General features: G+C 36.9%; 2 protein-coding genes across 2 annotated transcripts in view; one reads left to right on the forward strand and one right to left on the reverse strand.

The window, feature by feature from the left end:
* Positions 1-6157: 6157 nt before the first annotated feature.
* LOC103993339 (uncharacterized) lies at positions 6158-9144 on the reverse strand. The gene is made up of 3 exons (XM_009413364.3): positions 8879-9144; positions 8087-8523; positions 6158-7558 (listed from the first exon to the last, which is right to left on the reverse strand). The coding sequence occupies exons 1-3, from the start codon at positions 8939-8941 to the stop codon at positions 6385-6387; spliced, it is 1674 nt and encodes a 557-aa protein (XP_009411639.2). The 5' UTR covers positions 8942-9144; the 3' UTR covers positions 6158-6384.
* Positions 9145-16928: 7784 nt separating this feature from the next.
* Positions 16929-22270, forward strand: part of LOC135587363 (calmodulin-binding transcription activator CBT-like) — a 43186-nt gene continuing 37844 nt past the window's right edge. Inside the window, exons 1-2 of the mRNA XM_065078671.1 lie at positions 16929-17112; positions 20638-20763. Coding sequence (XP_064934743.1) covers positions 17049-17112; positions 20638-20763 — 190 coding nt within the window. The 5' untranslated portion in view covers positions 16929-17048. The remainder of the gene's footprint in view (positions 17113-20637; positions 20764-22270) is intronic.

Below are 22270 nucleotides of genomic sequence, written 5' to 3' on the forward strand. Positions count from 1 at the left end.
CATAATTGTTTAGAGACTTGTTTAAGGTCATAAATCGATTTCCTAAATTTGTATATCAAATTTTATATTTCTTTTATTTTCTCTATGAATCGTTCATGTTAATTTATATAAGTCTATATCCCTACTTAGAAAACTTATTTTTATATCCATATATTATAACTCAAAATCAGAATAAGCTACTAATGTCATGATGATTTTTAACAAATCTATTTAGAAAATAAAAAAAATCTTATTATAGTCAATGAAATTTTAACTCAAAAAGAGTTGATGAAATTGACCTACTAAGAATTATATTTGAGATATACATAATTGTTCATAGAGTTTCATCTCATATTGACTCAGTACAATCACTCATCATACTCCTAATTATATCCATAAAAGTATAATTTTTTCTTTCAATTATTTTATTCTATTATGACATATTTGGTAAAATATATTAAGCATAAATATCTTGTTTTTCCAGTAATATAATAAAATAATCAAAATTATGATCAGACTCATCATAAATATTATAAAATTTATCACTCCTATTAGATTTGATAATTTTAACTTTTCTATCTAATTGCCTCTCGACTTCATTTATGTACACCTAATGATGTCAATAGCCTGAGATCTTACATGAATTAGAAATATATAGTCATATGTAAATTATAAAGATGATAAGATGTATCTCTCTACTAAAGTAGAAAAAATGGAGTGACCCATATTAGAATTATAGAAACAATATCTTGATAATTCTATATAAAGAATTTAAAATTTTAGAATTATAGAAACATAACGAATCATTTCTAAGCATAAGCGATAAATACTAACTATTTTCATTTTTACTTTAAGATGAGTCTCTATAATGATGAATAATTTATACTTTTTTAGTTTTTATATTAAAATAAATCTCTATTATTAGTAATATAAGTTAAAGAGTCACAATCAATCAATCGAATGTTAGAAAAGGACTTATGTAATATTTGATTTGAAACATACAAATATCAAATTTATATATCTTCTTTTCAAATCAAAATCTTATAGTCTTTTTTTGCATAACCTTTCTTGCCATAGAAATAACATTTTACTGTAGAGATTTTTTTTAATGAGTTTATATAATTTTTATAAACTCAGTTTATTTACATTTTAATTTTCTTTTATTATTATCTACTCCTTGAGTGCTTTATAATTTTAATTCTTTCTATGCATATATACTACCGGTCAACTCATTTAAGTTTTATTTATCCTTAATTTTATTATAGTGAATTCTAAATGAGTCAAAGAAGTATAATTAAGAATGAATTATATGAAAAAGAACTCAATTATATTTATACCCAATATTCTTGAGCTTAGAGGTTTATCAACCATATTGAGGATATAATCTTGAATTTCTCAAATATAATTATACTAAATTTTAGTTAATGTTTCATTAATATGTCAACTAATGACTTATCAATAAATTTAAATTGATATTTAAATATTCCAATGCATTAGTTATAGATTATAATGAAGTATAAATATTATTAGTAATTATTATAAGATTATGTCTTTTAATTTTTTTCGATCATTTATGACAATAAGTTGTTCCACAAAACTTTTAACAGTTATATTTGTGACTCTTTCAACTACCTTGATCAACTCTAACATACTCAAAGTAAATTGTATATGCTCAAATTATTTTAATAATTTAATTTTAAAAAAATATATAGATATTTATAAAAAAAAAATAATGAAGAAAGTATCCTAATAACAAATTAATATAATATTAATATTTTAAATTTTTAATAAATATTAAACTATTGATATTATCATTATTTCACCTTTGCGTGAAATATTAACAAATCTAGTATTCACATAAAATTATTTATAGAGAACTCAAATCATCATTATGGAATAGTATTGTTACCTTTAAATATATAATCATAAACTATAAATATATCCAAAACAATATCATCATACCCTATCATATAATTATTCAAAATAGATTATCCAAATCTCTTATTTATGTGTGTCTTTGTGAATATTATTTTTTTATATCGTTTTGGACTGATTCTTAGATATAATTTTATAAGTTATTGATCTAGGCCACGTTGATAACTACATGACCAATATAATAATTTAAAATATCTTATAAATCATAAAATATTTATTATAATTTATTTTCTATAAGCCTACCATCTCAAGACACTTTGGTAGCTACCAATCAAATAAAACTTAGGGATATGAGTTATAAATAATATTCACTAAAATTTTTTAAACTAATTTATGCTATAATAGTTCAATAAAAAAGAAAATAATAATCATAATAATGATTAAATATTAATTAGCATTAAAAAATCATATGATAACTGTAATCATGATAAATCATAAATCATTCTTTTTTATGAAAAATAAATATTATTTAATAATTTTAAAAATATGCATGTGAATAACTAAACAAATATTCAAGAATAATAATTAGATTTGTAATTATCACATATAAAATTTTATCAATATGTCATATGAGAAAATTATAAAAAATTATAATTTATAATTTTTTAAATTTTGTATGGAACCCTTAGGCCAGTCAATCTCATTTAATTGGGTAAACCTAGAAATGAGTTATTTAGATTGGGCTCATAAACCATATATTCGATTAGGCCCATTAAAACTAAAATTGATTAAAATTTAAAATTAATCAAAATTTGGCTCTTCCCAAATCAATCTAAACTTGATTAATCATATCTAAATCTAATCAAGCAATTAAAATATAATCATGATCATGATCAAAATATTTAATTAAAATAAATCAAATTAGTCAATTTTATTTACATGCAAGATCAAAAGGTATGCAGGTGTCATATGGATAAAGATGAGATGAAATGGTGCCATGAAAATTAACTTGTTAGTGGCAATTAGACTCTGCAGCTTCCAAATTAATAAATTTACCTTAGGAAATTCTTCTTCGATATTTCTGCCACAAAGCATTCAACAATAAAAGCTATTTATTTGTTGTATAAATATTTTAATTTTTATCAAATTAAAATTATTAATTTTTATTATTATTATACAGAGATTACGAAGAGAGTAACGCTCAATGGATAATCATTGTTACCGGTTGTAAATTTTAATATTGAATAAATCTATTAGACAAATAATATTCTTTTAAGATATTTCATGCTACTTAGAATATTCCTTGCATCTATAAGAATTTCATTTTTTTTTTTAAATATAAGTTGGTATAATCAATTTCATTTATTTGATTATTACTATAAGCTTGGAGTCGTCTAGCTCCATAATTTTGAACCAATCTATCAAAAATAATGAAGGGGAGTGCAAATTTTGATTTTGGTCATATATACAACCACTTTTTAATTTAATTCTTTGAATTTCTAGTAATTCTTATCTGTTTAAATGTTTGTTGTTATTAAATCCTTCTAAGAAAACAGACACAGTTGAAATAGGCATATTGGAGTAGAAATTTGATTTTTGAATGTGTTGCAATGTATAAATGGAATCATATGTTTTGACATGATTAAGAATGCCAATGGAGTCTACTGCATACATCATTTACAAATGATACAATGAAGTTTACTCTGCTTCCCACAACATTACAAGGACATTATGACACCCTAATTTAGTGTCACACGGAAATCAAAAGGATGTACATTATATATATAATTAGATGGATATATCATTATGACACCCTAATTTAGTTCCACAGTGAAATAAAAAAAAATTTATATGTCATTTAAGTTAAATAGACACAAGCACCAAAATGCACAACGAAAAAAAAAAAAACTAGTATTAGGAGTCTCACATCATTATGATCACTTCTAATCAAATTAAGTTCATTTTTAGTCTTTCTCTATGGTTAACTATATATTATCTCTTATAATTAACTATTTCAAATATCTCAATTCTTATATTTTAAAAATTACATTGGGATTTATGAAAATAAAACATGGAGATCCCTATACAAAGTTAAAGAGATAATTTTATAAAATTAAAAATTTTAAAAAAGAGAGAGAGAGAGAGATTTTATTAAAATAATAGAGTTAAATATTTTACTCTTGTATATTTAAATATAACTTTTTTAAAAATATAGCGATGGAAACAATTAATTACACATACTTTGACATGGCACGTGCGACATACTCCTCAAGCCCCCCACTCGCTGCCATGAACATATACTTCACTCGTGCCCATGTGGGTTCTGACCTCTCCGCACGTGCCATCCAGCTCTCACAAGCCCTCATGATGGCCACTTGTATTCCTTTCTTTAATCCATCTTTTGATGCACAAAACCAGTCTTTTGCACCCATCACGTGTGAGTACGTCTCTCCCTCGCATCGAGTCGTGTCCCCTCTTCTTCCAACACCATGAGGAGCTCGACAAAGCCTCTCCATTGATTCCTTTGGCACCTTCCTTATTCCCCATTCTGTGGTATCCCTTAGCTTAATTCTCAGACTCGGGAGCTTTTGTAGAGCTTACTTTGAAGGTTATGAGTGCTTCTTTTATTTCGCCAAAAGATAAAAGTCTAAACTCCAAAACAATTCCGGATGCATTGGATTTGAGATAGATTCACCTCGTTTTCATCATCACACCCAGTAAGAGAGGTTTATATAAGAATGTTATGCTCTTAAACTAATCATCTTCTCTTATTTTGAGGTGTGTATGACTTCGTTGTTTATTCCACGAATCAGACGCCAAACCACTGGTACCTGTAAAACAGTAATCTAAGCTTGAACTTTTCACGCAGTTGTTATTGGTGACTTCCTTGTGTAATGATCCTAAACATAGAACAAACCTTTTGCAGGTTCAAGATATGGCGGATTCTGAGGGTGCCTAGGTGTTTGGTGTTGGTCCCAAAGGCTACAAGAGTGTGAGTGGCCTTCATATGTCCCATTCAACTGATGGAAGTCTCAGAGTATTTGGATTGGCGTGGGAAGCAGCAGCTCCATGCAGACGTAAGCTAAGATGCATTTCATGGAGTTGCATTGGATTCTATCTCGGTAGAGAGCAATCTTGAGGTGTTTGTTTGAGTCATGCATTCAAGACTGTCACGGGTTTCATCGCATGCAGTTTTGTATCGTGAAACATTCAATAGGCTTATGATAGATAATAGTCAAATCTATATCGTCGTCTCTTTTCATTAGAAGCTACTCATGTCTCCTTAGATTACATCACAAGAATCATCAAACAAGCGACTCCAAAATATTCAAACTAGCTTAGTGATCACCTACTAGCCAAATTGTTTTAGGTTGGGGAAGGTGTGGAACACCAGGATTACAGGGTACGACATGACAGGGAAGCATGTGGAGGATGGCGATCGAGCACGTCATAATGACGGGATTAGGCCAATGCAGAAGGTGGCATCACCTCTGGTACATGTGACTCGGTTGTATCTCCTGCAACCTCTCATGTGCTTGGAACCCTAGCCGCCATGGACGCTTATAATCCCCCGCCATTAAATTAATCCGAGGATCGTTGCAGCTGTGTTGCAGTGAGTTGTCATGCAATAATGGCAGTGCTCTCCTGTGCATCAGAAGAAAACAATGTAAGTGTTCTCTGTAAGCTTCGTATCAGCTGCAGGAATCACGTTATCCTTCGTTCATGCTTGTGGGAGGAGTGAGAGAATGGATAAAACTTGTGATGTCACATTTATGTGACTCTTCATGGACGCCTGCTCAAAGGCACTTCGATGCACCCACATAAAGTTGCAGAGAGAGAGGGAGAGAGAGATTACGTTGAAGTTTTCTGGGGACCAGAGCTTGCTGCTGAAGCAAAATGAGTACGTGTACGGATGCCGAGCTGCTTTGAGCAAAAGTTCTGTGCTGCTGGGAATAAGTTCTCGTTCTGTGATGCTACTTTGAGCGCGTCGGCATCAATGGAAGCCTTTAAATTGGTTTTGTTTGCCAGTGAGTTTGAGCAAAAATTGCTCTCGCTGGTTTTGTTGCTCACAATCTTAGCCAGCAGATGCTCTGCACTTCCATTTTCTGTCCTTCACTGTCTCCTTTGGCAGTAAAATCTTTTGGTATACTGTAAACAATACTGTGCTTACCCTTTTCTTTTCCCCTTTTATATCTGAAATTTCTTTTCATTGCCAAAAGCTGAGAAAGAGATTCTTTAGCTCTTCTGACACTATAAAAGCTACAGCATCAAAATCTAAAAGATGAGAAGTAGTAGCAGCGGATAAAGAAGTAGTCATTGATTGAAGCTCAAGATTAAGCTGTACAAACATCTGATAGATCATACTAACCACAACTAGGATTCACAAGATCGAAGAGGAGTGCCAGAAATCTAACAACAGTATAAGATCCACAGAGTAGAACAAAATTTCCATATGACATCTTCCCCCAGCTGTACAGTGATACAACTGGGCAACAATTCGAATCTCATTCCCGCCATCCTCCTCCTCCTTCAGCAGCTCAGTGCCCCGACGTTCACCGGAATTGCCCTGTGCGACAGCATGCTCCCCACCGCCGCCATGTCACGGCAAAACACACTCTGCAACACCGCAGCCGCCGCTGTTGCTGCCACTGCCGTGTCCTCACCATTCCTTTCTGCTTGTGGCTTCTCCGCCGTCCTCAGTGCTGAGACTTGGCTTGCTACTGCAGCTGCTGCATTGGCCAATGCCTCTTTCGCTCTCTGCTTCCCGGCTGCCTCCTCCTCCATCACCGTTGCCATTATAGCGTACCCCTTCTGCAACATCCTGTACAGGATCGAGGCAGACATTCTTGCCTGATCCCGGATTGTGTCTAAATCCCGGTGATCGTCTGCCAACTCCAACCGGTCCATGAATCCCACTGCCTTCTCTGGTTTATGCTTCAGCGTCAACAGCAAGTGCGCCCGCACCAACTCCGGCCGCGTGCACCCGCGTCGAACGCCGATTAGCGCATAGTAGTCAACGTTGTTCCCCTCGCCGGCTGCCACGCGGCCTCGGAGCTGCTGAATACGCGCATTGAGTGTACGGAGATTGGCGGGAATGTCGCGGTACCGAATGTCATGGTTTGGCCGCCTTGGCGGCTCGGAGAGCTTGCGGTCGCGGAGAATGGCGTCGTAGAGGAGCTTCAAGTGATCGAGGTCGTGGAGGCAGTCCGGGAGGGCGTTGACCGCCTCGAGGAGGTCGGCACGGGCTCGGAGGGCGGGGATGAAGGAAGGGTCGACGGCGAGCGCGCGGTTGCAATCTGCGATGCCGTCCGCAAGACGGCCAATGGCGCGGTACGCGGTGGCACGGCCGACGAGGCAGCCAGCGGCGAAGCTACCGGGGAGGCCGCGACGGCTGTCAAGGACCTTGGAGAAATGTCGAACGGCCTCGGCCGGCAGGCCGGTGTCCAGCGCGGCCAACGCGGCGGCGCGCCTCCGGAGGATAAGCTTGACATGAGCCAGGAGCTGGGAGGCCGACTCCGACTCAGAAAAAGGGAAGGCAACCACGCCGCCGTCCTCGCCGGCCGCTGAGTCAAAGCTGTCGTCGGACCAGCAGACGGACTCGCGGCGAGAAGCTGCGGAGCCGAGGCGACGGCTGGTCTGGAGGAGGACCATGGCGTCCTCCATCATCCCGAGGTGGCAACAAGCTTGGCCGAGCACCAAATACCTGAGATCACCAACCCAAGCGGTAAGCTCACCGAGACCCAACGGCAACTCCCAAGACAAGAAGAAGATTAACGGAAACCAGTGCGGTCCGGCTTAACTCGAGTGGCCGGTTCAGTATGAAGTAGAATGGACAGCAAGTGTTTGCGTGCTGCAGGGAAAATTACCTACTAATCCTTACAATTACAATGCTGCCTCCGTATGTTTTGTTTGCGTACTGGTGGAGAGAAAAGGTAGGCAAGTAAATCCATGCCCTCACCTAATGGCTGACCTACAAAGCTTCCACATATATGTAATACATGTAGGTTGTGGAAGATTTCAGGGAGAGCACTATAAAATTGAGCACTTTTTTGCTTCTTCCAGTGAATGATTTCTTTGTTGGATATTGAATTCATTGATGTAGCACAATTATAACAATAAGACCAATGTATGCTTGTTAGCATATCCAAAGAACTTTTTTCTTGATTTTGGTTGATCATTATTTGTATAAGGGCTTAAAATGGATGGGTCCGATGACCGCCTGTAAACGTACCTCCACTCGCCTTCCCCTTGGGATGTCTTGAAGAGGCCTGCCAAGAGCCGGCGCTTGAGGTCTGAGACGGAGAAGCACCGGAAGGAGCGGTCACCGTCGGACTGCTCGCGGCCGGGGGAGAGGAGGTTGGCGCGCTCCCGGCTGAGAGGGGCTGAGGAGACGATGGAGAAGTGGTCGCCGGCGCTGAGTGAGGAGGTGGAGCCATCGTCCCCGCCGCCTCCGCCGGCCTTGTGGCTTGGAATGTAGTCCTGGAGCATGTCCGCCACCTCGCGGAAGCGGTGGAGGAAGAGGAGGGAGCGGGCTTTGAGCTCGAGGGCGGCTTCGAGGCGCGGGGAGAGGGCAAGGGCGGCGTCGAGGAGGCCCACCGCTTTCGATACATTTGACTGCTCTTGCGTCGCTATGAGAACCCGTGCTTCTCGGAGGTTCTTGTCGACCACCTGACTCGCAAAAACGGAGACAAAGATTAGATTTTGATGCGTACCAGTGAAGGAAAACAAGAAGTCTATCTCTTCTACTTCGATCCATCTCTCTGTTTCATGCTTCTTAAGTAGTTCGAACGGAAAAATGTCTGCATTACATCGAGAACATGACTATGATGTGCTCCTCTTCGGCCGATACAAATGGCAGAGAAAGCTAAAGAGCAAATGCTTGCTCTTCAACGCATCAAACAACAAAGCCAAAAGCAAGAGAGAAACAGAGCCCCGGTTCACTGAAACACCACCACCCGACGTATATCAGCGGCAAGCCATTACAAGAGGAGAAGAGGCACCACGGCAGTGCCGCAACACCCACCTTCCTGTTGCTCAGCCACCAGTGCTTCCTCTCCGCGGCAAGAGAAGGTGAGCCCGCCGTCATTGTCACCAAAGCATCACCTTCCCCACTCTCCCACTCGAAGCTCAACTCAGATCTCAGCTTCGATCCTTAAACCTGAGCATGGGCGATCTCAGAGCCGTGGAATGACCATTTAGACCTGAGCATGGGCGAGGAAGAGAGGGGAAAATGCCAGCTTTGACTCCCTCTCTACCCCTTCCACTCCTTTCCCTTTCAGAGAAAGCTTCGATCCTTCAACTTCTTCGTTGGCACAAATGCCTCCCTCTCACTTCCGACCTTATACTACAGAGGAAGAAAAGAAAAAGAGAGGGAGAAAGAGTTTCTATTATCACCGACGGTAGTCGCACCACCACCACGAGTTAAAGTGTCGACAAAAGGTAGCCCAACCAAAAGCGGTGACCAGATCGTGACGGAGTCACCTCAGATAGAAAGTTACCCCAGTTTTTACACCCCAAACTACTAAGCCAACGACTAATCCTGGCCGTTGATTCGGTGTGTTATCGACCGATGGGTTTGATTGGTTGGTACTCGTCAATCGGAACAATTCGAGTAACATTTTCTTTTCCCACGCGTCACGGGCTTTACCTTTTCTACCCAAGGTGGGGCCAGCGATGGTTTAATGCCTTTCGAAGGAGCGTATTTATGGAGCGTGGCTTAAACCACAAGAATCCTACCGCTTCTTTTCCTTTCCTTTTTTTAACCTTTTTCTTTTTTTTTCCTCCTCAAATATTCTTGCTTTATATTAACAATGTCATGGCGGGGCCCGCTGCCTTTTGGGTTGTGATTGGATGGAAGGAAGTCTTTATGTGTAACGTCGAAGGTAGGGCAAGGGAGTAATGTGTCCTTGTTAGGTCGTGTCCTCCAACTCTTCCCCCACCTTCAGGAGTGGGCGTAAAAGGGTACGCCTCCTCAAATTCTCGTGTACTAGAGCAGCACCCACGTTGTCTACGTGGATTTCAGGAGGTCATTATCCACGTAGCATAGTCTAGGTGGCATTGTCGCATCAATTTAGGACTATTTGGGTTGATCATCTCAATTGAGACAAGTGTCTATGTCGGAGAATTCAATGGAATGGGGGAGTCCACCAAGTAATCAAATTAAATGACATGAGAAAAAGGGAGAACATGATTGAACCAGAAAATATGATCTCGAATCAATTGACTCTTAAGTATGTATTAATGATTAGATCAAGATGGAGAAACAAAAATAAAAGATTGTCCATGAAAACAATGAATACTTGTTCAATGTATCAATTAAACAAATGATTAGGACATTCATAATTTTATATATTAAAATTCATCCACTTTCAAAATTGTATTATGATCAAATATTTTTTACTATTTTAAATTATTTATTAAAAAAAAGAGGATTCTAAACAACCGAAATTAGGATACAACCATCATGCCCAAATTGATGAGTGGACCCACAACATGCTCTCCTCAGCAGTCCACGTGGACAACAGCCTCATGCCCAAATCATCTCAATGGATCCACGTCATCCTAGTCACATGGATTAATGGTCATATTTTAGATAACTAATTGTAGTAGGCATTTGTAGTGAATAAGTGTTACTTATTAAATGCAGACTTTGAATCAAATTTAATTAGCATAAATTTTCAGTAAATTGCTGGCAGAATGTATCCATCTGAATCTGATTAACCAATCACCCATTAGCTTACTTGAGAAACCTTTAATCATCTCTTGTACTTCATAAGATTGTAGAAGCCAACACACAATTATTTGGTTGCATGTAGTTGGAACTCCCAACTTTACTAGAATTTTTAATGTTGGAGCAATTCATATTTGTGGAGACATTAATGCACTCTTTATTATTATAGCATTAATTGTCACATTGATAACACCAAATAGGAGCTTAACTGTCAATTCTCTACCATGATTTAAAATATGAGAGAGAGAGAGAGAGAGTGAGTTGAAGTTTTACTTAGAACTACTTGTTGCTTTTCATAAAGGAGGAAAGAGAAAGGAGAAGAAAGAACAGCAGAAGGAAAGCAAAGCTAGAAAGAAGCACATGTAATTTGAATGATTGGGTTCTCAATTACATCGAAGTGGTTTGGCTGTCATTGAAAACAATTGCAGTTAAATGATCAGACTGTTTAACTCTTAATTTGCTCATCTTCTTGATGTTAATCTAACTTGTGAGATAGATGACCCCTTGACTCGAACAATTCCCTACTGCATGAAACCAGAGAGGACTTGTCAGAGTAATGAAGTGCTTTCACTGGACAAAGAATTGTGATCACAGTTGGAACATGGTATGCCACGTTGTATCGCTAAGCAACTAATGGTATGGGTTGGATGGGAGAGAGAAGGACGCATTGAGTCTGATGGGAGAGAGAAAGGAAAGCAATGATTGGTATAAGAACGTATACTGTAGTTAATTACAGTGGAATTTCTCGTACTGGTTGAGAACTTCTCCAAACTTTTGTTGCAGCAATGCGACTACTGTGGATGATTCCCATGATGCATGTAAAAGAAGTAGAAATCACTACCACCTCATGTGCCTCTGGCCTTCACAATCTGCCATCTTATTCAACATCAGCAGCTTTCTCCATCTTCTTTTCAAGCGTTGCCAACTAGTTGAGGTCTTCACCACATGAATTGTGTGGTGGGCTTCTCCCTTGGTGGGATCCATGAGCATATTGCCTGCAACCTCAGTGCAAAGTCTTCATAACTTTGCTGATTCCTCAATAGTTCCAATCCAACATGGACATGTTCATGTTCCATCGATGCAACACTATTTGGCTTTATGATTGTAAAGCAGTTAGCAGTCTTCTTCAGTCTGGTTCTTCAATCTCCCGCTGCTATTAGCAAGGATTGGTTGAGCTGTCTTCGCTTGATGAAGAAGGGGTAGAGGCCTTCTGTAAGGTAGTGCTGCCATGGCAGACCACCTTGGTTGCTTCTCTTTCATGGGAATAGCTACGAGGAAGAAGATGCACCCCATCCGCGTGGCCTTCATTTAATTACTTGAAAGGTTTCATGTGCTTGTGAGTCTTACTGGTTTGCAATCTTAGCTGTTGCTGCAGCAATTCTAGATAAGAATACCTTTAACCTCGCCCAAAATCCTAGATAAGCTGCAGCAACATGATGCATATCAAGTTGGTAGAGACAAAAGCGTAACACTAGAAGTTGAGTCACTCGTATGACCCAATAGCTAATGCTATGCGACATTGACAAGGGGAAAGCATCTATAAAGAACACACAAGTAAAGGGTTGCTGAGAGATGGCTTTACTAGCAGCAAGGACACTGCCATTATTGCTATCCTTCAGTAAAGTGTACCTTGCAAAGAGGAGAGGGGTTGCCATCAACGGGGGAGAGCCCAATGGAAAGGTAAAGGTGTTTTAACTAGGTGCCTTAACACAGGAGGGCCCTTCTCTGCCATGACACCTGACCACATGACACATGAGAGACCTCTTTGGATAAGGCTTGTGGGCAGCTCAGCCTGTCTGATATACCTTCATGAAGAGGGAGGGTGATGAGAGTGGATGTCAATCACCTTAATTCACATTAAAGTTGATGGGTAGGTCCATCCTTCACCTTTCCTTTCTTAGACAAAAGGACTGACTACCATTAATGCTTGTTGCTAGGCATGAGAAATCTGTGGTTACAATCTGACAAGCAACTCAAAAGGTTTAAGATTCATTTCAGTGACACACTGCAGTAAGTTGTGCAGTTGGCCTTATTTTAAGACCCCAACCAAGTGGTAGTACTGAGTTCCACAGAGCCAAGGAGCAAATTTTGCGTCAGCATCTCTGATCTGAAGCTTGGTGATTGACCTCGGCAGCTGAAAACTAGTTTTGGGAGATTGTGTTGCTTTACAGAGCAAAGATTTCTTGAATGTGAGCTCAGACAAACAGCCCATCACCATGTCTGCAAAAGATTGACCTTTATCTTTCAGGCCATGCAAACAGTTTCTGTTCATAAAGAAACTCTGCTTCAGTCCTCTATGATTTGTGTGATAGACTTGATCTTTTGTGGATGACACTGAGTTCCACTGTAGCTTTTGGTTCATTCTGCTACTGTGAGAGGAAAATGATTCCTAGTTGATCCTAAACGGTTCCATACGGTGACAAATTGAAAGGAGGAGATGCATCAAGTGGGCTGAAATAACATGCTAAATGAAAGCAATTGACACTATAATAATAGTCTCCGAGAATCGGGCAATGATTCATCGTTTACAATCAACATATAGAGAGCTGAGCTTGAAGGACTGATCCATGCAAAAGACATTTAGCTGTTAATCCTCTGTGGCCACGTTGATCTAACATCAGATGGCGTTTAATTGTCAGATTGTTTCAGAAAACAAGTGATTTATGAGGCTCTTTTGCTTGTGATAACGCAGCACTCTGAATCACCAACTTGTGACAGCATGTCATGTATCTATTGTCCAATATTGATGAAACTTCAGCTTGGGCTTCAAAGATTCAGTTGTGGTCATAACTCATTATGTGATCAGAAGTTCCATCTTGTGTTTTAACTTCGGTTGGCCAGATGTTGATGACTCTGCAAAAACCCTGCAGTGATGAGAACTCCATGGCTAATTGATCTTACAAGTAGGCTAGATTGCATACTCTTTCCATGGTGTTCTCAGAAGCTTAAAGATACTACCTACAAAGTAGGCTAGATTGCATACTCTTTCCATGGTGTTCTCAGAAGCTTAAAGATACTACCTACAGACCTGAGAATGATTCTGACATTGTACATTCTGCAAGTGTGTTTCAAACCTTCATTCCAATGAAGAAGGTAAGGCCAATATCTTAACATACATCATATCATTGCCCAGTTCCTTTATGTAATCTGTTGCTACTTCTTAGTTCATATGTCTAAAGACATACTCTTAAGGCTCCCAAAATATAGGAGATAATTTTCCGTTTATCATAGCAACATAATGCATGAACTCAATTGAGACTTGGAACTGAAGCTGCTAAAGAACCTATCAACTGTACTTTTTTATTCACAGAGATTATTTGATTGAATTTTGTCAGTCCAATTATTGTGAATTATTTGTTGATGTGAATAATTAGTATCTGCAAGTCAATAGTGAGATTATTTGTTGATGTAACCTATTAGTTTATTGGGCAAATGGAAGGATGAGTGACTCGAGACAGAGGAGAGGGGAGAACTTGAGAGGGCAGATGTGAAGGATGAGGAGGCAAAGAGCTTGAGCTTTGCTAGTTGAAGTTGCTGGTGCTACTGATAGCTCATGTCACTTCTGGTCACAGTATCTCATGCTTGCATGTTTGTCGTCGAGCTAATGGGCAACAAAAACACACACACACACACACACTCTCTCTCTCTCTTTCTTGAATGTTTGTCGAGCTGATGGCTTTCTCTTGCCATGCATCATCATCACATTTTTCTGTCTTTATGAGCTTTCACACGCAAAATTCTTCTACTTTTGTCCCTTCCAAGCATCAACAATATTTTTATATTGACTACTTTTGTCCCTTCCAAGCATCACATTTATTTGACTGCGTTGATGATTTCAGCTTCTATCTGAATAGTGAGAAGGATCATAAAAGAGAAGAATTATGAGAAGTACTCGTTTCATTCTTCAAATGAATAAAAGAAAATAAATAACATGATGTCATACCATAAATCAAAATCTTTCTATCAATTTACTGATGAAAATAATATATATATATATATATTTTCTTTATTTACAAATATTACTTATCTATAACCTACTCTAATATAACTTAATTGATTTGATAATAAGCGAAAGATCATTCATACCTCATTGTCACATAATCAAGACTTCATCTTTGAGTAGGATTTTCTTTCTTTAATTATAAAACAAAAAATTAGGGTAGTAAGATAAATATACATAATTCATAGTAATAATAATAATGATAATAATAAATTATAATATTTCGATTATCTTTGGTCATAATTAATGTCGGGAACCCGAGCTCAATCTATATATAATTAATTATGTTCTTTTCAATAGAAGTAAGATCAATCTTTATTATTTAATTATTGAATTCCTATTTTAATGATTAATATATAATATTATGTACGTAACTCACCCAATTTACCCAAACCATATGATGTTATATGAAACATTTCTATATCACTCACCTAACAATGATTGCTAATAAAGTTGCTATACATTGGAACATCTCAATCATTGAGTTTGTGAATGATAACTCATCTAAAGTGAATGATGAACAAATTAAGCATTTAATTTCGATGACAACTAGCTTAGGTTCATTATCACAAAGTCTCAATATAATAATATTCGGATATTAGAGCTATCATCCAAAATCTGAGAGATATTAGAGATTCTTCCACACATTTTATCATCAATAATAGTAGGAGAGATAGAGACCTCTAAAAAAAAAAATACATAATATAAATAAAAACTTGATTTAATCAAGAATATGATATCTTACAAAGTTTGATGATGATAAAACATCGGTCCTAAATAGTTCAAACACTATGACTTTATTGTTATTATTATGGTTATAAAATAAAGATTATTTTTATTAGTAATTAAGCATCATTAACAAAAAGCTCAACAAAGTTAGCTACTCTATGAACCATAGAAATAGGGGTCCCATTAACATAAGAAATTAAAACAACACAGACCTCATGCCATATATTAATTTCAAAGGACACTTCCATGACTTCTCATCTTGCTTGCTATTTGGTGTCTCCATCAAGGATTAGATGTTTGCCATGCATCACGTTTTTGTATGTATCACATGATATTGAAAGGGACGAAGTTCTATGATCCATTAATAACTTGAAGGGAAAATAAAAACAATGTGCAATTTCAGCTCAAAACAAATAAAAATCATACTTACAATGTATACGATGGACAACATTTCATGTGACTTATTATCCCATCCCATGTAGTTACTGAATCATTGATTATATATACTTCTATATATATATATATATAAGGGAGAGCATTTTTCTCCTAAAATAATATGGATAATTATGCTTCCTACTTCACTATCAACATGTGAAAAAGATGTACAAATTGCTTATAAATTATGAATAATTTTCATGAAATTTTTAGTCAAGACAAATTATCGTACACAAAAAAATCTTTCAAGATTTTGACCGACAATTTTTTTTAATGAGAGGAGCATCGATAGTCTTCTTCAAACGATGTCACTAGTTTTACGAGTCTTCTTTTATTGACTATAAATTTAATGTCAATGTCAGATTCCATTTTGATTGTACTTAAAAATATTTTCAATCTTTTAAAATAATTTTATAAATTATATGATTTGATGTGTACATAGAAAAAAAAAATTAGGTCGGCTAATTGACTAGCAAACATTGCTACATCGACGTGTTTTGAAAGCGAGATTCTAATAGAAATGATATTTTGGTGAAGTAATATATATACATATATATATATATATATATCTATATTTAAAAAATAGAAAAGGAGTCAAATAAGAAATTAATAAACAAAAAAGTCTTGTGGCCTCGAATATCACAGTATGGTGGTATTATTACGAGCTTTAGAACATTCAAGAGAAGCTATAGTTGTCATATGGGGGTGATCGGCATCAATCGCCCTCCTCGTTGTGCCACCAATAACTCCACACATTTAGGTGACTAACATATCCAATTTGACTAATTCCACTCATCATCATCATTTTCCTCCTTTTTCACATGGTTTGGTTTATACTTTAACTTGCTTAAACACTTAATTATCGTTTGGTTGAATCCTAATGCTATTGGAAACACTTATGTACCATATATATATATATATATATATATAAAATCCGTTAAGAAAGATTAGACGGCTAAGAACGCAATAATCCGCGAGAACCACTGACGTCGAGTTCCAGGGTTGTTGTTTCGGTCGTGTACCGACATAGTGGCAGGTCCGGTGGCACGCACAGAACACGGTTGACGAATCGGACCAATAATATGAAAAACTTGTTGTGGGTCCGTGTGCTTTAACGTATAACATCGGTGTAGTCAGTGGAATGCGGACCGTCTCGCAAATTTGTTCGCGTCGTATTCTTTCTTGTCCGTGGGACGAGTGTTTCTCGCCCTTATCACCGTCGCTCAGTCAGCGGTCTCTCCTCTAGTCATCTTTCCTCGTCTTCCTTCGACGTCTGTTGCTCGCTCTTTGGCGCACTCCATGGAGAGCGGCGATTCGGGGTTGCTCGCCGGAGCGGAGATCCACGGCTTTCGGACGTCCGCAGGTTCGTTGCCCTTGGCAAGCAATCTAGGCTCAGCGGTCGAATTAGTTCGGGTTCTAGCAACTGGTGATTTGGTGCTCTCCGTGGAGATTCCCGTCCCCTTTTTGTTCCATCGAAGACTAGCTCTGTTTATGCACTTCTCTTTGCTCGAATTAGGATAATCGTAAGAGAATTTTGCTGCCGCGGACTAGGATTTAACACCTGTTCATGTGATCGATGTTTGGTCGTGAAGGATTTATGATTTGGGGTACTTATGATTGTGGGCTTGGATGCGTGTTATGTTGTTTTCTTTTCAGCTCTGTTGAATCGCTTGCATGTACTTGATGAAATCGCTGCTCAAACTTTCTTTTAATCGCATCACGATCATGGCTTCGTTGGTGTTGGCCGTAATAAATTATCGTATGGATTCTAAGCAACTTTAGAGGTAGCCCATCAGATCCTCCAAATCGGATATTTTCCGTGCTTGCGAACGCCCCGAGGTCCATCTATAAATTTTTAAACTCTAATTAGAGCATATGGCACCTGTTGTTGCTGAATTCTCTTGTTTCATTCATTTCAATTCATGCTTCTGTCCATTTCTGTTGATGAGCCTTTCTTGGCTTTTTGGAAAGTACCATGTAATAAGGAAGCATTGTTGAGGGAACTAAGATGATATGCTAATTGTTTGATATATGAATTACACTGATCCACCTAGCAATTTGTTCTCTTTATTGAATGGTAGTTTCTTTAGACTTTTCCATAAACAGAAATTTTATATTGGAAATAGTTAACTGCAGCTAATAGTTCTGCATCAATAAAGTTCGTCAGGAGCTATTCTCAAATAGGTCTGTTCCAAATTGATAACAGTTCAGAGCCTTTTAGCTCTAAAGTTACATTTTGGAACATATGTAAAGCATGAAGCAAATTAGAATGATTTTCTTACTTCTATAATCATGATTATGTAATCCTTATGAACATTGCAATCAAAATCTGTGACTTCAAACCAAGGTATGCAATACCGTACCGTACCGGTGTTTCGAGGTTGGCTCGGTACGGTACAGTACCATGTACTGAGCGGTACATCAAGGCGTACCGAGCGATACATCAGGGCATACCGAGTAGTTTTAAATATTTTTTTCTCTTACTGTAGCACTATAGCACGTTCCGTCCGGTAGTAGGCGGTCCGCGTACTGGTATACCGTCGGACTGATACGTACCGCCCGTACCGGGCGGTACTATTCGAAATTGCATACCATGCTTCAAACATCCAAGATCAGTTACTGGTATAGTCATCATAAACCATGGCTCACAAGGTTGTCAAAAAGAAAACCATTAAAATACAGTTCATCATGAACCATGGCTCACAATGTTGTCAAAAAGAAAACCATTAAAATACTACCAAATACTGACATTACATATAGGTACTGTTATCATTTTGTATATGATTTCTTACTAACAGAACAAACAGTCTGTTTGATCTAAGGAATGTGGAGACAACCTGAACACCTGCACGTATGGGCTTTATGATGCTTAAAATGCTATAGGCAGTTTGATTCTATTCGGATGATCTTCCAAGTTCCGACCATTTAGTCACGATATGGTATAGTTTGTCATTTCTTGTGATTATGCAATGTGCCTATGAAGATACTATAATTAAGATGTGTGGGCGTGTATTACTTCATGCTTTGGCTACTAGATTAAGAACATGGGGGACCACCGAGATGGAATTATTCCTTGACTGTAGGTGCACTATACAATTTCTGTTTTAGATGGCAATATAGTGTGTTTCTTGCTTTTTTGATCTAATATTTATGTCCAAATGGTTTTGAGAATTTATTGGTTTGAATTTTCATTTAAAGCTAAAGAACAATATAAAGCTGGTATTGGAGTGATATGTTCTGTGATCTACCAAGTCACTTCTTGAAAAGTAATTGATCTTTTGTGGTAAAAGTCCCTTGTAAATCTGTCTTAAAGATGAGTTCTCTTCCTTTCACCTTTCGTTATTATTCTGTTCTTCATTAATAGTTTTTTATTTGGATTTTGTTGTTCTACTGGATCATGTGAGAAATAGGCAGTTAGTAGCAGTTCAATATTGAAAATCTGAGTTTGTTGGCTTGTTGGTCTCTGATTATGGGGATGAATTTTCCTTCAAACTCCAAACAAGATGCCAATCGGGTTGCTTTCAGACCATTGCATCTTTAGAGTTTACTTTCTTATTGCTTTATCATATTGCATGTCTTTTATCCACTTATTAGTTTATAGAATTGTTCTCTGTGGCCTATAGAACTATACTTACCTGCTATTGAACGAACTTTGTCCAACATAAAAGAAGTATTCACTTAGACTTAATTATTTACAAGGGTCAAAATATACTTTGTCAATGGCAGATACATGAACTTTACTAGTGTAAAAACTTCTTTCACCAACTACATTTCTTACTCAGATAACCTATGTAAGGTTTTATATACTAGTTATATAGGGGGTTTTGGTCTGTTGTTAAGAAAAATAGATATGGTCAAACATCCTTGCGCTAATGACATAGGCCAATATTTTTTTGGCCATGGTATTTAAGAATTTGCACAGGCACAACACCACATGAGCAATATGGAATGATTCTGCTTGAAACTCACTGTGTCTGGCCAAAATTCAATCCTTGGTCCTGTATACTACTAATGCACCTCCCAATCCCCACTTCTCAACTCTTTTTTCTTTCCTTTTCTTTTCTATTATTCATGTATGACTATCATCTAAAAGAGATTTGAATGCTCATATCTATTTAGAGGTTTTCCTTACCACAAATATTAATGGAGGAAAATGATCTATGTAGTTGACCTTAAACAATTGGTTCATTTTGGCAATATCTTATTAGATGTCAAACCTGTTTCCTTAGTGATCATTGCATCTTCCTGTGAATTTCTCTAATCATTACAACTGGCATTTGTTGCTGCTTTAGCTACATTTCCTTACCATCTTGGTTTTAGGGTTTCATTTATACTCAACTTCCCAAACTCTTCTTGAGGATAGCTGAAAATAAGAGCACTGCAGCTTTTCCATTTAACATCCTTATGACTTGAAGGCATGGAGCTATTGTTATTGGCTACAACACTACTAACAACAAATATCACTATCGGTTTAGTAATCCTCAAATATGAATGTTAATATCATGCAAGAAGCCTTTTGTCTTGCAGCCTTGGTGCTGACTTCCAGGTGATAAACTAATCAAAGAAAACTGCATATGGTACTCACTTCTAAGATTTTGACTGATTTGGAACCTATTGATCTTGTTTCTGAAGTTGTTATTGGATCTGAGCCTAAAATTGTTTGTTTCTGAAGTTGTTATAGAATGTTAACTTGAGCCTACAATTGTTTGTTATTTTCATGTCCAAGATTTGTACCTATCTCATTCTCATCTCAATGAGTTCTAGAAATCAACGTTTAGTTCTATAGTCCTTTCCATTACTTGCTGTCATTTAAGGTTGTGTTTCCATCTTGGACTTCTCTGACATATGCTGGTTACTATTATATATATTCTTTTCACTTTCCTGACAGATCTGGATGTGGATAAGTTAATGGAAGATGCCTCATCAAGGTGGTTTCGGCCTAATGAAGTTTATGCAATATTGTCGAACTACACACTTTTTAAGATACAACCTCAACCAATTGATAATCCTGCAAGTATACTCCTTGTTCTTTGCCTTGCACGGAATGCTTTCTAAATCTAGAAATGTATTTTTGCACTCATTTTTACATCTTTGTGGAACTTTTGGTTAATTAATTTGAGGCACACCAACACCCTTACAACATTTAACTGTTCTGTTTTCTTTATACATATGTATTTCATATCATACTTATATTTGTATGATCTGTATCTGGATATCTTCACTATTTTCTAGTCTTGAGTTAACAATATTTGTGGGTCAGAAACTAAAATGAATAATACAAATGCAGATGTGTTCAATATTGAGATGATAAAAATGTTCAGAAAATAGTTTAGCCATGGCAATAAGCAAAGTACATGTGATGTGTATTAACAGGAGGAATTATCATTATCTGGATTTTTTTCCTCTTGACTACAACGGCAATCTTCTTGCAGATTCTTCATTTTATTATTCATACTGTTTCAATGAGATTGGAAGGAATAAAGATACAATTATCTTTTTTCATCTAAGCAGAGTCTTACCTTCCTTACAATGATTCTAGGTTTCTTAAAAAATGGTCTGGTGGGAAAACTACTACTAGTTTAACAAAAATGCATTCATTTATGTAAGCAGAGTCTTACCTTCCTTGCAATGATTCTAAGTTACTTCAAAAATGGTATGGTGGGAAAACTACTACTAGTTTAACAAAAATGCGTACATTTATTTGTAAAGGTTCTCAATGGTAGTTGAGGTTGAATGTGTACTAATATGTTTGAAATTTATCAACATGCTGAATTCATATGATATGACCATCCTATCAGAAATTTTCTTCCAATTGAGGTAGAGAAATTGATCTACCAATGATGAAAGAAAGAAAAAGAGAGAATTTATACTAAATTACAATGAATATTTTTTGCAATAATTGAAATAACTAATACCAAAACATGGCCTCTAGTCTTTATATATTATCTATATAGTTAACTGATATAACTTGTGGGAGGAGAGACTTGTTATCTCGAAATCAGACTTAAAGATAAGAACACAACTTAACATATTATTCTAAAATTGATCTAAAATGGTAACTAATGTGAAAATAACAAAAGATAAAAACATCCTTCTAGAAGGCCCTTGTCCAATGTGGAGCCTTCATGGGTGGTGATTTAGGGTCCGAGTCGTCTGACTACTCCATAACATCATGATATTACAAGATATATTGTATCTTGTTTATAGTAACGAAGCCATCCTTTTTATAATATATGGATTATTTCATATATACTAATAAGGAAAAGTTATAAACTGGCCCATTGTTTCTCTGGCTTCTGATGAAAACGTCTCCCTTGACACACAAAACTTTATTCTCTCCTTTTGTGATAAGGTTTTGCCAAGTTTGCTCTTTGTTTTAGAATCTTTGGTAATAATCTCAAGTAAAATACCAGTCTGATATTGGTTTTGAGTCTTTTGACAATGTGTTAGACAAATATATCACCAAGATACCGGACAATGTACTAACCTGTATCGCTTATTATCACTTAAAAGATAAGAAA

This window comes from Musa acuminata, chromosome BXJ1-8 (genome assembly GCF_036884655.1).
Source record: "Musa acuminata AAA Group cultivar baxijiao chromosome BXJ1-8, Cavendish_Baxijiao_AAA, whole genome shotgun sequence".
Lineage (NCBI taxonomy): Eukaryota > Viridiplantae > Streptophyta > Magnoliopsida > Zingiberales > Musaceae > Musa > Musa acuminata.

Coding starts and splice junctions, on each gene's coding strand:
- LOC103993339 (XM_009413364.3), bottom strand. CDS start 8,941: ATGACGGCGGGCTCACCTTCTCTTGCCGCGGAGAGGAAGCACTGGTGG. Junction 8,524..8,878: donor GGTGGCTGAGCAACAGGAAG/GTGGGTGTTGCG, acceptor TTTGCGAGTCAG/GTGGTCGACAAGAACCTCCG. Junction 7,559..8,086: donor CAAGGGGAAGGCGAGTGGAG/GTACGTTTACAG, acceptor TGGTGATCTCAG/GTATTTGGTGCTCGGCCAAG.